The sequence below is a fragment of the Pristis pectinata genome, chromosome 18 (genome assembly GCF_009764475.1).
Source record: "Pristis pectinata isolate sPriPec2 chromosome 18, sPriPec2.1.pri, whole genome shotgun sequence".
NCBI lineage: Eukaryota > Metazoa > Chordata > Chondrichthyes > Rhinopristiformes > Pristidae > Pristis > Pristis pectinata.
In genome coordinates this window covers 10,511,358-10,527,794 of record NC_067422.1, presented here as the reverse complement: position 1 = coordinate 10,527,794, position 16,437 = coordinate 10,511,358, and the positions used below count along the sequence as shown (strand labels likewise).

Genomic DNA, 16,437 nt, shown 5'->3' with positions numbered 1-16,437 from the left:
AAAAAAGACGGGAAGGTTTCAATGGTAGGTTTGGAATACGATTGCTCCAAGTGAACCCACAATAATTTCTGAGTGCTTGACACTATTTGCAAGTCTCCACAGTATTGCATCCTCCACCCCACTATCTGCAGAGAAACAGCTCATTTTCTAACTCTGATGGGAGTAGCAAGCTGCTTTAAAGTGGCAGCAGCTCACCCTTTGATTGCAAATAAAACCCAAGCCTCAAAGTGGCTGTTGCCTCACAGATGTAACTGTGCAGCTGTGGGCCACTTTGGCCCTCTCCTGTGTGCCTCATTACACCTTGCCAAGAGAATGTCTCTTGCCAATCTGAAATCAGGCATACATGTCTTTTTTTTTAAAAAGAAAATGATCAGTGGTAAGTATTCCCTTTTTTTTCTGTGTGAAATTACAAAGGTTTGAGTTTTCCAATGCAAAAGTACAATTATATGGAGTTTGGAGGTCAATGCAAAATGAACTTCTTAAAAGACTTGATTTGTAACATTTGTATTTGGGAAAGAACCTGGTTTCGTCCAGGAATATATGAGTCTATCATATCAATAATTTTGCATTAACTTTCCATTAAATAGGATTTTTAACTTTTCCAGATCTTATTCTGGGAGCCCTATTTAGAGTTAGACTTCCCAGTAAGTTAAGATGGAATTATGCAAATCCATCATTTTCCTTTTAAAACATTAAACTGGTTCTCTCTATTGCTGAGGGAATATTTGGATAGAAATATACGAAAGAGGATGTTTCGGTGTCTGAAAGTCTCTGCCTGAAAGGTGGTAAAAGCAGAAAATATTGTGTCTAAACAGTAGAAGAGCCATGACCTGCAGAATTTACAGAGCGAGTGCTGAAAAGTAGGATTAGCTTGTGTCTTTCTTTATTGATCAGCACAGATATGATGAGCCGAATGGCCTTTGTTTGTATGATAAATTTTCTGTGATTCTGTGTGACGGGGAAGTACATGGAAGAGTCTGTAAACACTACTTGCTTTGCCCTTTAGCACATGAGACTATTGTTTCATTAAAGTTGATATTAAAATGTCAAATTTGATTAATTGTCCCCTAGTCTTGAAATGTCCAGTCAACAGAAATAGTTTCTCTCCATCTACAATGCTGGACTCTGTGATGTTCTCTCAGCACCTCCCCTACATTTGTGATATATTCAAGGCAGAGAACGATAAAGGTTAAGGGAATCAAGAGACAAGAGATTAGTGTGGACAAATGGCATAGAACCAAAATATCAGCCTTGATCTCATTGAATGATGGAGCTGTGCAAAGGGTTATATGGCCCACTCCTGATTCTTTTCCTCATGTTCTTCTGTTCCCAATGTAACTTGAGAACTTCAATCAAATTGTTAAAGGCAAATTGCGTTTGACCAATGGATTTCATTTTTTGATGAGATGATCGAGAAGGATGATGAAGAAAATGTTATAGATATCATTTACTCTGATTTTCAGAATGCCTTTGATAAAAACCCACTCTAAAAGACTCGTTAACAAAATTGGGGCCCTGGGAATTCAGTGTTACTGTGGATAGAAAATTTGCCAAAGGGCAAAAAGTTGTAGCAGTAGACAACTGTTTCCTTGACAAGAGGAAGGTAGATGGTAGTGTTCCTTGGGAGTTTGTGCCGGTGTCACTGCTTATTTGATGTATATTAATGACTTAGGCTGGGGTGTGCCAAATAAAACATTTAACTTTATGGATCATTGAAAGCTTGTGAGGAGGTTAGGAATAGACTATAAGAAGACATTGGCTGGCAGAACAGGCAGATGAATGGCAGTAGAAATTTAATACAGAGAAGTGTGAAGTGAAGCACTTGAACAGAAAGAACAAGGAAAGCCATTGGAACTGTGCCAGTCGGTCTGGGATGAATGCAGGAACATGTGGATTTGGTTGTTAATGTACATAAATCCTTGAAAGTAGCAGGACAAATTGAGAACATGCTTGGTAAAGCATATAGGATCCTGGGATTCATAAATAGAGGAAGAGTACGAATGCAGTTGACTACAAATGCAGTTGTGTTGAAACTGTATAAAACACTGGTTATGCAAGAAATGGAGCATTGCTTCCAATTCTGGTCACCTAACTTTAAGAAGGATTTGAATGTCCTAGAAGGTACAGAGAAGACTTGCTGGAGTGATTCCAGGGTTGAGGGATTTCAGTCATCAGGTAGGACTGGAGAATCTGGGGTTCTTAGAGCTGAAAAGATTGAAACCATGTGATTGTAACATAAATCATTTTTTTTTGTGAATTCTTAACACAGACCTGAATGTTCACATTGTTGACAATTTGGGTATTTGCAGGGCTCTGGAGACAGAGCAGGGAGTGGAACTAATTAGACAACTCCTCCCTGGAACAAGCACAAGTATGATGGGCTGAAGCACAACTTTCTTGTTGTACTATTATTCTAAGTAGCTTAAAAATTAACAAATATGTGCAACACTTATCATATCTTCTACTACAGAATGTTACCTTCTGACCTCTTGCAGGGATGAATTCAATGTCAAAGTTCTCCATGCCTTTGTGGAGCTTCATGAATTCACGGACTTAAATTTGGTGCAGGCTTTGCGGTAAGAATGATTAGTAATGAAATACAAGGAAATTGATGTTAGCATTACGGCAGCCCAGCAATGTTTGTCTTTTTTCAATCCACACAAATAATTTGGAAGTTACTTGCTTATCAATAGTGGCCAGGTGCCTGTGAAGTGGTAGTGGGCTAATTATAAAATTAAAGTAGATGGTAAGTCTACCAAATGAATTTTCAGTCTGATCCATTTACACAAGTTAAAATCAATTTCAAAATATATTTGCCTGTATTATTCAACTGTATGTTATAGGACTTTATAGCATATTATACACCTCCAAATAGTTTTATTACAAATTAACAACTGTTAATTGCTGGCTATAAACAGGGTTATTATGTAAAATCCAATGTAATGATGTGTACCTTAACTATTTAAAAGTATATATGAATTGTTGGGTGTGGAGAGATCCAACTGTCATTGTGCAAAATGACCATCTTTTAGCCAAAAACACTACATTAGTGTGATCTATTATTCTGATATTCTAACAGATTCACCACAGTATCAAGAAGAAACCTCACTAGCTTGTTTTTGTTTCGCTATGTGAGTGTAGCTAATATTGTAGTTTGTGGTAGAACCAAAATGCATAAAGAAGATCGATGCAGATTGCATAACCCAGTACCAGTAGATTGAGATAAGTTATCATTTTGGGAGGCATCATTCTAGCTCTTCCTTTATGGAAGCAGATTGTTTTGGGTCATTTGGACATGAAATGCATTCATTGGTTTCATGCTGCATTAAATGAATATATTTTAGATTATATAAATATTTTTAGCGATCTCCAAATTCATGAAATTGCCATTCAACCTCAGTTGAGGTTGGAGTTTCCATTATGTGGAAAGTGACTCTTGATGCCTAACGGGTTAAGGCCACGGACAAGTTTTTGAATAAGTGAGTCATAATCCTGTCAGTGACCAAGGTAATCCAGGTTTGTACTAATTTAAGTGAACTCAGCACATCATGCTGCCTTTAGGTTGGATTTCTAAATGCTATCCAATAATGCCTCTTTGAAACTCATCTATGCCTACATCTGTTGAATACAAAATTGATCACCTCCCTGATGCCTCCCAAATTTCTGAAGGAATAGAAAACTCAAAGCACAGTGTGTAGTTTTGTATGGGAGAAATGAGAAATTTGGTGAAGGTAAGACAGGTAATGCAGGAATGCAGCTCATTGAGCTTCTGCCTCACCGCTCCAGTGACCCAGGTTCAATCCTGACCTCTGGTGCTGTTTGTGTGGAGATTGCATGTTCTCCCTGACCACCTGTGATCCCCCGGGTACTCCTAATTTCCTCCCATTTCCAAAAGACATGTAGGTTGGTAGGTTAATTGGCCTCAGTGTGTAGGTGAGGAGTAGAATCTGGGGGGAATTAACATAAATGTTGGAAGAAGAGGTTACAGGGAAAATTAGTAAGGGAAGGGATTGCACTGTGAGCTGGCACAGACTTTATGGGATGAATGGCCTTGTTCTATAATGCATGAAAATATGGTACCTGCGAGGGATTGGCAGCTTTGGAACTCCAGCACAACTTTGTGCAGAATGTAAGAAAGTTCAGATTGCTGGACTAGAACATGGCAGGCTTGCTTTGGTGTTCTATTTAATTACTTAAATTGATCTTCTTAATTGAACAAGTAGAAATTTGAATATATCATTAGAGTAAAATGCAATGGTAGATTAATAGCTTGTACAATTTATGTATAATTTATATAGTATATATAAAATAAGATGAATATGTTCCCAATGAGCTAGATTTTAGTATAACCAAACATATTTTGAATAAACAGATTTTCTCTTAGCTTCAGAAGACACTCCCCAGACATAGCTACATAAATAATGTAGCTTCTTGTATTCCGAAAAATGCCACACAGTACCCTTATACAAATGTTGGTGTTAATGCAGAGTGAAGGATGCATGCTGGTTCCTATCTCACAACTAAATATTAAAATCTAGAATCTGTATATTAGCAATTCAATAATTCTTTTAAAACTAACATAAAAATATCAGGCAATTTTTGTGGAGCTTCCGGTTACCTGGAGAGGCACAGAAGATTGACCGAATGATGGAAGCTTTTGCACAGCGATACTGTCACTGTAATCCTGGAGTTTTTCAATCCACTGGTAAGCAATGGCAGTGCCTTGTATGTCTTTGCCAATTAATTCAATAATAACTTGCTTTGAACTAAAATAATAAGGAACTGTTTAGTATTTTCAATGGAGCTTTAGATCAATTTTTGAATGTCGTGTTACTTAAACTAATTTGATTTCTGTATACTTAGAGTTTAAGGAAAGGGGCCATGTCAATAGTTACTGGAGAAAACAGTGGCAAAGTAGCATGAGGGAATGCTTCTTTCAAAAACAATTCAGTTTGTTTTGTTTTGCCCATTTGAATGACATACAATTTTAGCAAAGTTTGCATCAAAATATTATATTAATAACATACATTTTCATTTTATTAATAATACAATTTGACCTCCAAGCTTGAACTTTCTACTATAATAATTTTATAAATACGTGTGCGTGTGTGCTTTTACATTTTAATGTAATTATTTATTTCTGTTTATTTCATGTTTCAGCACTTTCAGTATTCTTCTAATGGGGGCAAGATGGGAGCTTTTATTAACATACAAAACTGAAGTCCACTTTTCTTTGCAGATACATGCTATGTATTATCTTTTGCGATTATTATGCTGAATACCAGTCTACACAATCCAAATGTTAAGGATAAACCCACTGTGGAAAGGTTCATTCTGATGAACAGAGGAATAAACGATGGTGGTGACTTACCTGAAGAACTACTACGAGTAAGCATCACAATTGTTTGCTGTGTTTGTGTGACAGAGGCAGTATTGAGTAATACATGCACATTTTCAAAGGGGAAATTAGATCCTTAAACTTCACCTGTTCCTTGAACAGGTCCAGAAAAATACTGGCTTTGTTTGTTTCCTTCAAATGTACTGATTACTGAGCAAAAATTATTACAATAATAGCATTAGTTAAAGATAAAGAATAACTTTATTGTATTAAGTATAGACTACAGAGTTTAATCTCTAAAACACAGCTTTTATATAAAAATAAGAACATATTCCCTGTCTTCCGGCTATTGCTCATTTCTGGTCCTATTGTCTTTTTCCACAGTTCATTTAATTTGAATTCTATTTTGTTACAATTTCTAACATTTGGCTTTCAAATCTTTAACTTAGTTACTCTGATTAGAGTTACTTTTCCCACCCAATGAATTAGGATTTGCAACATCCAGGTGCACAATAAACTTGTCAGCAATTATGGCAGTCTAACCAAAGAAACTAATCCATGGTGGCTGGAGTTTTAAATATTCACAGAAATACAAATGAGGTAAAAACTTTATTTTGTTATTTTATCCATGTTATAGTTACTAATGAAATATAACAAATTTTGACATTTATCAACAGAATCTGTATGAAAGTATTAAAAAACGAACCATTCAAAATTCCAGAAGATGATGGCAATGACTTGACCCACACATTCTTCAATCCAGATCGAGAGGGCTGGCTCCTCAAATTGGGTGGATTAACTTGGTTTATTTTTAGCTGCTCTCCCATCCTGGGAATCGTAATTATTTTCATTACAATGAATCAGTTGAGTTTTGTAGTGTGAAACTCTTTTGGCATGTTTTGTGAAAGCAGCTTAAGAAGGGTAGATTACAGTGAAGAATGACATGAATCCTTCTTTGAGTGTTAGAACTTAAAAAATGTAAATGCAAGAAAGAACATGTGAAAATTAGTAGAGTTTAAGGATAAATAAGCATTATAAAACTGTTAAGTGTAAAGTTTTCTATATAGTTATAGAGGCATTGAAATGTTAGCTTAATTGATACTCAACCTGACCATCTCAACATATTTCAAACAAAATTTTAGTAATGTATTTGAAATGCCTTTTATATTAAGCCCCAGTTCTTTTTTTTAAAAAAAAGCAACCAGTGATTTACACAATTTTTTCCAATAATTTTAACAGGTGAAAGATGAATCATGTAAACTATGTTAGAAAAAACATAAGCTAAGCATCCAGTTTATCATGAATGCAATTCAAGGAATTTTTCTTGTGGATTCTCATGGATTTTCCATCCCAGTTTCCAAAATAATAATACTGTTTTATGTAACAACCTGGTTTAAAATTCACAGCTAACAATTTTGGTAGGAGTGCAGCTCTGCTCAGCTACGTTACAGGTATTAGAAATCGTATGTTCTTGAAAGATAACTGAGGTTTTAATGACTAGGATCTAGTTAATTTACATTTCTTTGGCAGATCAATGTCTTGAATGAATTCTGTTTTATTGGTAGCAAAGGGATTGCTATAACCAACTGAAATATTGATTGTTCTTCCAACTATAACATTGTAATAGTACAAAAATAGGATGCCATTGCATTTTACTTGCATCTTCAGAAAATTGCTGTACATTTTATCATTTACCTATAACCAAAATCAAAGTATATTGTATAAAATGACAATGAATGGCTTCAAATTGACAATGGTGTGCTCTGGAATGAATATGTATATACCTTAATCTTCCCAACATAGAATTAGCCTTCACTTTCCGCAATGCCACTGGAGGTTGACTAGTGAATTGAAAGGAATTTCAGGTCAAATTTATAAGCTAATTGATTTGTCCATTTGTTTACAATATTAAGAAACCAATTATATTGCACAATTTTATAGTTGAAGGTCTAGGGCTTCAACATTAAAACCTGCTGATCAATTTGTTTTGAAATTTGCTGAACACTTTAGTAATTATCCTTCATTCTTCGGAGTACATTGACATTCATTACGAGCCATTTCTATCCGCATTGTTCTTCCTCCATGAAATGTCCATTGCTGCTTAATCTCATTTCTAATCAAATACATCCTGTGCTAAACTGTCTAAACTGCTTTTTTATTATATTGAAAAATTATTTAATTATTCAACAGGAATTTCACAATCATCAATTATTAAACCACAGATTTGTCAGGATAAACATTTACAAAGAAAGTTGTCTTGGTTGAAATACACTTGCACTTTTTGAAAATGTTTTATGTAATTAATTGAGGGTTTGAAATGCCATTTTTTCCATTAAGTGAAATTCTTGCATAATTCATTTTTAAAATTTATCTAAAAAGTGAAGCTAAGAGTTTAGCAAACTATTGCCCATTGCATTTATATTTTATTCCTCTGAACTCTGATTAAATGAAGATATGAATTCATTGCATAAAGATAGACTACTGACTATTATAACAGTACACAGTGGAAAGCTGTACTAACACATAAAGTGATCTTCTGTTAATATCACATTTGTTAATTAAAGCGCAAAACTTTCAATTATTGCAAGCTTCCAGTCAGCTTTGAGGAGACCTTCTATCTGTAATTATTTGGAATAAATTCTACAGTTCTGCTTTGGAATTAAAATGGGTTATTCTGATTCTAAGGTCATTTTTCCTTTGCAGGAGAAACCACTCATGTTGCTCACACTAAACACAAGCAGCTGTTTGTTTTACTCTGTCTCTGAAATTTGGGCCCATTAAGCTCAGAAGCACAATACAATACAAAGCTATTACTTTCTCGTGTGTTTAGTACAAGCAACCTGATGTAAATTTCTCCCCCACAGGTTTAAAGCAATGCATGATTTGAATTAGTGATAAGATCTAGCTATGTAAATTGGAGCTCTAACATCTGGGTTCTATAAATTGCAATCATTAATGCACAATACACCTGAGAGCTATTTTAATATATAACAATCATTCCTGTGTGCCTATATACCGTAGATTTATGATGTAATTTTAACCATTTAATTTTTTCTCATGTGCAGATATGAGTTTGAATTGAAATTCATTAAAAAAAAGTCTTGGAAGGGTGGGATTGATTTGTATAATTCTTTTAATTTATCTAAAAAGTGAAGCTAAGAGTTTAGTGAACTATTGCCCATTATACATTAGCTGTTAACTTCTAGTATCTGGATTTGATTCCAAACCGTACTTCGAGGTGAGATCTGTGAAAATCCACATGATGGACAATTCCACATTACCGTAGTCAGAAAAATTAACACTTCGAGAGTATCTTGGACATTAAGTATCATTGATTAAGTGAAGATGAAAATGGACCTGTGAACTATTTGCTTGCAGTCATCGGTTATGAATAATCATTGATCCATCTTAAATTTAAAAGAACTGTCTCCACCAGAAAAAACAATTTTTTTATCCCATTATATGAAATTTAAGCTGAAATATAAGCAGTGTGCATAATCATTCATAAATGTATTGCTGCACATTGGCAGTAGAAAATTAAAAAGTAAATATCAGATACAAACCAAGAAATGTTTTGATAGTAATATCCAATATCTATTTCTTTTATGGCCAACAAACTTCATTATTTTGAAAAAGTTTACGATTGACACTTGTAAGGCACTAAAATATTACCCTGAATAAAATAATGTAATTAGAAGTATTTTAGATTTAAAGGTCTTGTACCTTATGGATTCGTTTTTCTTACCTTAAATGGTAAAGTAGTAAAAGGATCATTAAAGAGTTATTTTAGTTCGACATTTAAACTATTTAATATTCATTATGATAAAGTAACATAGAGCACATGGTCCAAGTCTTAAGTCAAAAGAAATGATCAGAACTGTATTTATATTATTTCCAATTAATTTATGTCTTAAGAAATACTAAGTCATATGAAAGTTGTAGTTCAGTTAGTGGCCTCTGAGTCCAGACATTTGCGAGTTCCAGCCTCCCGAAAGTTGAGCACAGAAATCTAGTATCAAGGGAATGCTGTGCTGTTGGAAGTGCAGTTTTTATATGTGAAGTATTAGACCAAGGCCACTCACTTAGGGTGGGCACAATTGAGATAATGCACTATTTTGAAGAACAACAGGGAATTTGCCCCAGTGTCCTGGCAAACATGTATCCCTTAATCAAATAAATAGATTATTTGGCTATTATCACATTTCTATGTGCAAATTGGTTTGCCACATTTCCTATGTTACAGCAATGACTATACTACAAAAGAAACATTCCTTTTTCATCTGGAGAGCATTTTAGGATGTGCATAGATGGTGAAAGATGCTTCAGATATGCTAGTCTTTGTGTCATTGCTGCATGAGGATAATTGCCAGCGATTCCACATTGAACTGCTGGCATTCCTGTGCATGTGCAGCCAAGTATTGAAAGACAGGACTTACTGAGAGATTCAGAGAGCTAAATTGGTCAGCTCACTTGTTAATGGACCCCATATGGTGTCCAGTGGTGAAACCCAGTCTTGCTGAGGTTACCTAGTATTACACAAGGTAATTGCCTCTCAATTTCTGCACTCATCTTATGAGAATTCTTGGGCAAAGAGTTAGGAGGCAAAGGGGAAGGGAAGTTACTTTTCTAAAGTGGTGGAGACTGCTTGGGATATGAGTGGGTGAGTTGCTCATTGCAGGATACTTGACCTCTAACCTGCTGTTGTGACTACAGTATTACGTGGTTGTCTGAATGACTTTACGGTCAATGGTGACACTTAGGTTCTGATGGTGGAGGATCTGGCAATGGCAATGTCAGCAATTGTCAAGGGAAGGTGGTTAGACATTCTTGGTTACTGAACCTGCTTTTGGGAATGGTCACGGTGTGGCATTTTTGTGGTGCACGTGTTATTTGCAACCTACCGGGCATGCTTGGATGCAGTCTAGGTCATGCAGCATACAGGAGAGACTGCTTCATTTCCTGGGGAGATGTGAATGCAATTGAACATAGCGCAATCATTAGGAAACATCCCCATTCCTGATTTGATGAAGCAGCTGAGGATGGTAGGGTGGAGGACACCACCCTGAGGAACTCCTACTGCAATGTCCTGTGGCTGAGATGACCTCCAAAAACCACAATCATCTAATTTTGTATAACATGTGGTTCCATTGTTCGAAATGTTTTCCCTTGATGCCCACTACCTTCAGTTTTGTCAGGGCTCCTTGATGCCATACGGTGAGATGCGGCCAGGCAATCAAAAAGAATGACACTCATCTCTGGAATTTAGCTGTTTGATCCATGCTTAGATCAAGGCTGTGATAAGAATTGGTGTGATTGGTCCTGGTAAAACCCAAACTGGTATTGGTGAGCAGGTTATTGGTGGGTAAGTGCCCTTTGCAGTATAGTCGATGACCACCACTTGGCCGATGATTGACACTAGACTGGGCAGTAAGAAGTTAGCTGATTGGACTTGTTCTGTTCATAAAAAGCAGGACACATGTAGGCAATTTTCCATGTTGTTGGATTGAAATCCCTTTTGTAATTTTACTTGATCTGCTTTGCTAGAGGCACATTGCTGTGGGGTACAGGTCTTTAGTATGAAGGCTGGGGTATTATCTGGTTCTTTGGGCTTTGCTGCATCCAGTGTTGTCAGCCCTTTCTTGATAACGTGTGGGCGGAAGCCTTTTTTGTTTTGGTGGGCCCTCAGGAGGAGGGACTTCTTGCTGAATGTGGTTATGAATGTTTCAGCCTTGCCTTCTTATACAGGGCCCCACCATCATTAAGGATAGGAATGTGTTTGGAGCTTCTTCCTCCCGTTAACTGGTTAGTTGTCCATCACCAACTGGATCCAAGAGCGCTGCAGAGTTTTGATCGGTTTCATTGGTTATGAGATTGCTTAACGCTGTTTATTGCATGATGTTTAGCACACATGTAGTCCTATGTGGCTGCTTCACTAGGTTGGCACCTCACCTTCAGGTATTGCTGGTGCTGGTTCCAGCATGAACTTCTGCATTCCTCGTTGATCTGGGTTTGATCTCCTAGCTTGGTAGCAGTGGTGGAGTGAAGGATATGCTGGACCATGAGGTTACAGATTGCGATCATGTACATTTATGCCGCTACTGCTGATGGTCCATGGAGTCTCAGGGATGCTAGGTTTTAAAATGCTGAATTGGTTGTGAATCTTTCCCATTTTAAAATGATTGCAGTCACAGTTAAGCAAAGGAAGATGGGAGAGAACAGTAGGCTGATGCTTGACTTGATTGTGGGACAGCTCTCCCAGTTTAGACATCAGTTCCCTGGACTTTGTATCCAAAGTTAGTGTCTTTGTCAATGCCTAAGAGCAAACAATGTGGTCTACGTAATGCTAATCGTATTCCCTAACCCATCAATCACATTATAAACAATTCACATTGTGGAAACATGCGTTATAGCAGAACTACCTGTTCCTCCCAAATCCTCCCTAGATTGGACAACAGGAGAGAAAACTGCACCAGGTCAAATTCTGCTTCACCTCCCACTGGCTTGGGAGTATTTGATGTTGATGCAAATCGACAGAAGTGGAAAATGTATTCTGTTTTGCACAGTTGCATCCTTCATCTGATCTACACATAACTGGTTTCTCCTACCAGGAAAAGAAAATCCATGTTGTGTGTAAATATCTTTCTATAATTTCCATAGCATAAATATTGAATATTATTTTACTGCTAAGTGAATTTTTAACTTGTGGAGGATTAAAACTCCATTTTAAGCTTCTAGACTTCAAATAGTTTATGTTTTATGCTGGAAATCTGTAATTAATTATGTGACGATATGGATTGGAAAGTAAATAGCTTGTACATCATTTGGAGCTCAGAGCTGGAGCACAACACAAAAGTTTGATGGAGAATTGCAGTTCATTTTGGGAGTAATACTATTCATTTATCACCTTTTGAGAGGATGTATCTTGGTATAGTACTTATTCATTGACAAAGAGATCAGTTCTTTCATTAAATGTAGTGTTTAGCAACTGTTGCTAATAACAATAGTAACATTATAGTACCCTGTGGTAGTTGTCACTAATGAAAAAGTTGCATGATCTTGCAGGTGTATTGATGCAACACAGTGTTGACATTTGTGGCATGGGTTAATTCTCATAACTAAGGGTTAAGTGAAAGCTTCTGTGCAGACTATCTCGAAATGTGAGTCAGTTTCAACGTTTCAGCCCAGTTTTAATTGTTGTACATACAAAATATTTTGTTATAATTTTGATAATTAGATTTGAATAATTTCATTTTTACCTACCTATGTTGAAAATTCCTGTTTATATTCACTTTAAAACCCTTTGAGCGATCCAGTTTTGCACCTTTGCATTCAACTGGCAGGAGAATTTATTTTAGACAGAGTATTAAAAGAAGGAAATGCACCTCAGAATACAGTTGTGACTCAGTAATCTGACAACATTTATTATTTGAATTAACTATATTTAAGACTGTAAAATAACTGACATCTCCAAAGAAAGCAGGAATGAAAATGAATAAAGTTTATCTGTTTTCCTTTTACATTTACTTTAATTGTCGATAAAGCTGAACATGCTGTTGGTACCCTATTTGAACTCTATATTAGCATGCTGATGGCATGAACTCAATCTCAAATCAGTATCTATATAGAGAATCTTTATTTTTCATTTTTGTGTTTAATAGTGAAAGCTATCGGGGTGAAAGTAACTTAATGTGGTGGTCAAAGGAACCTATTGGTCATATTGGCCACTTTCCTACTGGTACATTGTACAGACCCATGGTGGCTTAATTTCAATCTGGCTATCATAAACTGGTTTATCTCTTTCTTTTTGAATCATTGAGTGATTTTGGTCATTGGGAGGTCCTGAAGGGTAAGAAGCTAATTTGGTTGCTGGATTAACCATGAAGTAGATTGGGCAACTATGAAAAAGAAGGAAAAAAACCTCATTAATAAAAGACACTACATGGGGGAAGGATGATGTGGAACAATTCTTCCAAGGAAAGAGGCTGAATTATGAAATTCCCAGGGACTAATAGTCTGGAACTTGCCATAACTAGTGAGGTAATCTGTTAATTACTTACAGATTGGCCTTTTGAGCATGTTTAAAATCTCTTAAAATGGATTCTCAACATTGGGTTTCATACATGTGCCACTTTTTTTTTTAACTTCCATGTATGAAATAGCAATGTTGGAATTGTCAGTCACCTCAGAGTATTTTTTAAAGAAGCTGAAAACAGTAGCTGAGTTTGAAACTTCGCAAAGACATTTGAAAAAAAAGGGTGTTCAAAATGCTTTATTCCAGTTAAAATTCAAAATAGACGGAAAAGAAATTATATATAATGTTCTCATTTTAAAGCAAAGTCGGTTTATCAAGTCACTTCTGCAATTCTAGTACTCAAAGGGTTAATTTCTAAAATTAATTTTGTTTTTCTTTTTAATTTTCTTTCCTTCCCGTTTGGTTGTTACATGACTGGCTCTCTTTCCTTATACACACAGGAGGTATGTACCACACTGACATGTAGCTAATTGTGCCCAGGGTGCTGCTGGTCTTTGTCTTACAGCTGGTGGTAGAGGTGTGCTGCTTTCAATAGCGGGTGTTTGTTAGCTCTTTGCTACGTGTGAGCTTAAGGAAGCAGTACAGTGGATCACTCTTAAATACATAAATGTAAATATAAACTTAATAAAGCAGAAGCGCATATGCTAATTGGACTCAAAGTGGAACGCCCAAAATAATGTGGTATAGACATACACTTTTTAATCTCCAATCTAATATTGAGCTAATAATTCTTATTTGTTAAAGTATTCCTACATTATTTACCTTTGGATAGTGAACTAAACATTTTTGTAACAAACTTATTATAGCATTACAAAAAAAAGTTTGTAGAAGCATTATGCATTTAACAGTTTTCCACTGCACTGCTGTTTTGCTTTTTTTGGTGATCAATCTGTGGCCTTTGTCCTACAGGGACAGTTGCTTTTGCAGTGTCCTACTGATTTTCATATCCTAAATGTTCATAAGTGGAAAACCTGGTGCCTGCAGTAGTAAAGGTAAATGGGACTTCTTACAAGTGTGATTAAAAGCTAAAGCTTGACTCTTGAAATTTAACAAAAGATTTTAATATCGTGAAATGTGAAATTGCGTGTGTTCCATTTACCTTTGAAAGGATGATGAACATTATGTAGAAATTAGGACAGATTCCTTGTGTTTCCAGTGAGTTAAAAGTAACTTTCAAGAAACATTCATACGTTTTCAGATTTTATTCACTGGTTAGCTGAGGATGATTTAAAAATTTTTTAAATATATGTATATTTACTTGCCAGAACTCAAGACGGTTTCATATCTTCAGTATTGGTTATTGTTTTATAATTTTAATTGTTAGATAAGTTCAGGTAGTTAATATCATCTCCTTCATAATCTGAGCCATATACCATCCTGATGGGCATGTATTGTCCATAAACTTGTGTCACTGGGTTAATATCCAGAAGTTCCATACATAACATCATTGCTGAAACACCTTCACCAAAAGGATTGCAGCAGGTCAAAGAGAAAGTCTACATCACCTTAACAGTGCCAATAGATAAGGGCAACTAGTTCACATCCCACCCTTCTCCCTCCCGTCCGTCCACATCCCAAAAGCAGCAAAAGTTTATGAAGCACTTATGTGGCAAAATCAGAGGAATGGGTCTAATTGCCTAGCTCCTGCAAAAAGCAGGCACAGACACATTGAACTAAATAGTCTCCTTGTACTACATGATTAAATTGTATTTGAAAACACAGAATTACAAATTAATCTGTAATTTGGTGTTGTTTGAATTTAGTTGCATGATTTTTAATTGTGCAGAAGACCTCATTAAGAAAATGAAGTTTATCTTTCAGTTTTTTCCCAGTCATTCTTAACATTACTAGTGAATGCTTGCATAAATATTACATTTAGTTAACTGTACATGCTGTGTGAAATAACTTCATAATACAAAACACATTCTGTAACAGTTTCCGATTTATCTGATTTGACATTAATTATTTCCAAAGATAAGAATATCCTATCTTTAGTTCTAATTTTGGATTCTAAAAAACCTTGCAATGTTTTTTTTGATTGCACAGTTTAATAGTGTTGCAGAAACATAATAGCTATGAACACTTACCATATGTATCTTCACAAGTAAATGCACAGATTCCATATTTTCTCTTTTACAAAATCACTGACTATAATTTGAACATTGCAGTGTGTAGTATTAGGAGTACCATACTATACCTCTTGTGTTCCCTTCTCTCTCCTAATCCATTCAGGCTCTCTCATCCCCCCACCTTCTTTCTAACCAACCCCCACCCAGCCTCCATTTACCCAGTTGCTTTCGCATCCCCCGGTTCCATCTGCCTATCATCCACAAACTTAACCCACAGGGCCTTCTATCCCCTCCCCAGTGGATCCAACTGCCCATCATCCCTCCCTCATATGGTTCCACATCACCTTCTTTACTTATCAGGTTCCAGAATCTGCAGCCCTTTGTTGACTCCACATCATCTTCCAGCCTCTGACTCTACCTCTTCCCTCTCCCTCTCCCCCTCCCCTAACTGGATCCATCTGGCCATCATCGCCCTGGTTCATCCTGTCACCTACCTCACCCCTTCCCCTCACCTCTTTATACTGGCTATCTCCCCTCTACACTCAGTCCCAATGCAGGGTTTTGACTCGAAATGTCAGCAATCCCTCTGCCTCCACAGATGCTGCCTGACCTGCTGAGTTCCTCCAGCATTTTTTTTTTTGCTCCTAATCTGGCATCATCAGTCTCATCTGTCTCCATTATTTACTAAAATGAGTGGATGGCTGTGTAATATTTGAGTTTTCCTTTGTATACAACCCCTGCAATGTATTTCAGGAACACTATGTATTACAAGATTAAAAGAAACGATTCTCCTGATAGTCCTTCAGCAAACAGTTTTAATATTTTATTCTGGGAGCATTCTTGACTGCTTAGTGTTTTCTAACTACAGAGTTAAACTAGACATTAACGTTTTAAAGTAAAGAATAAAGTCTAACTTTTAATATCAGAGATTTTTGATTTTCCAAAAGCAATGCTACCCTACACTAGGTATTGACATTCAGTTTTTTAAAAAAAAGTTC

General features: G+C 36.2%; 1 protein-coding gene across 1 annotated transcript in view; it reads left to right on the top strand.

Moving 5' to 3' along the window:
• Positions 1-16,437, top strand: part of cyth1b (cytohesin 1b) — a 181,475-nt gene that overhangs the window by 151,800 nt on the left and 13,238 nt on the right. Inside the window, 5 exon segments of the mRNA XM_052033155.1 lie at positions 2,496-2,576; positions 4,593-4,705; positions 5,240-5,388; positions 6,016-6,033; positions 6,035-6,129. Coding sequence (XP_051889115.1) covers positions 2,496-2,576; positions 4,593-4,705; positions 5,240-5,388; positions 6,016-6,033; positions 6,035-6,129 — 456 coding nt within the window.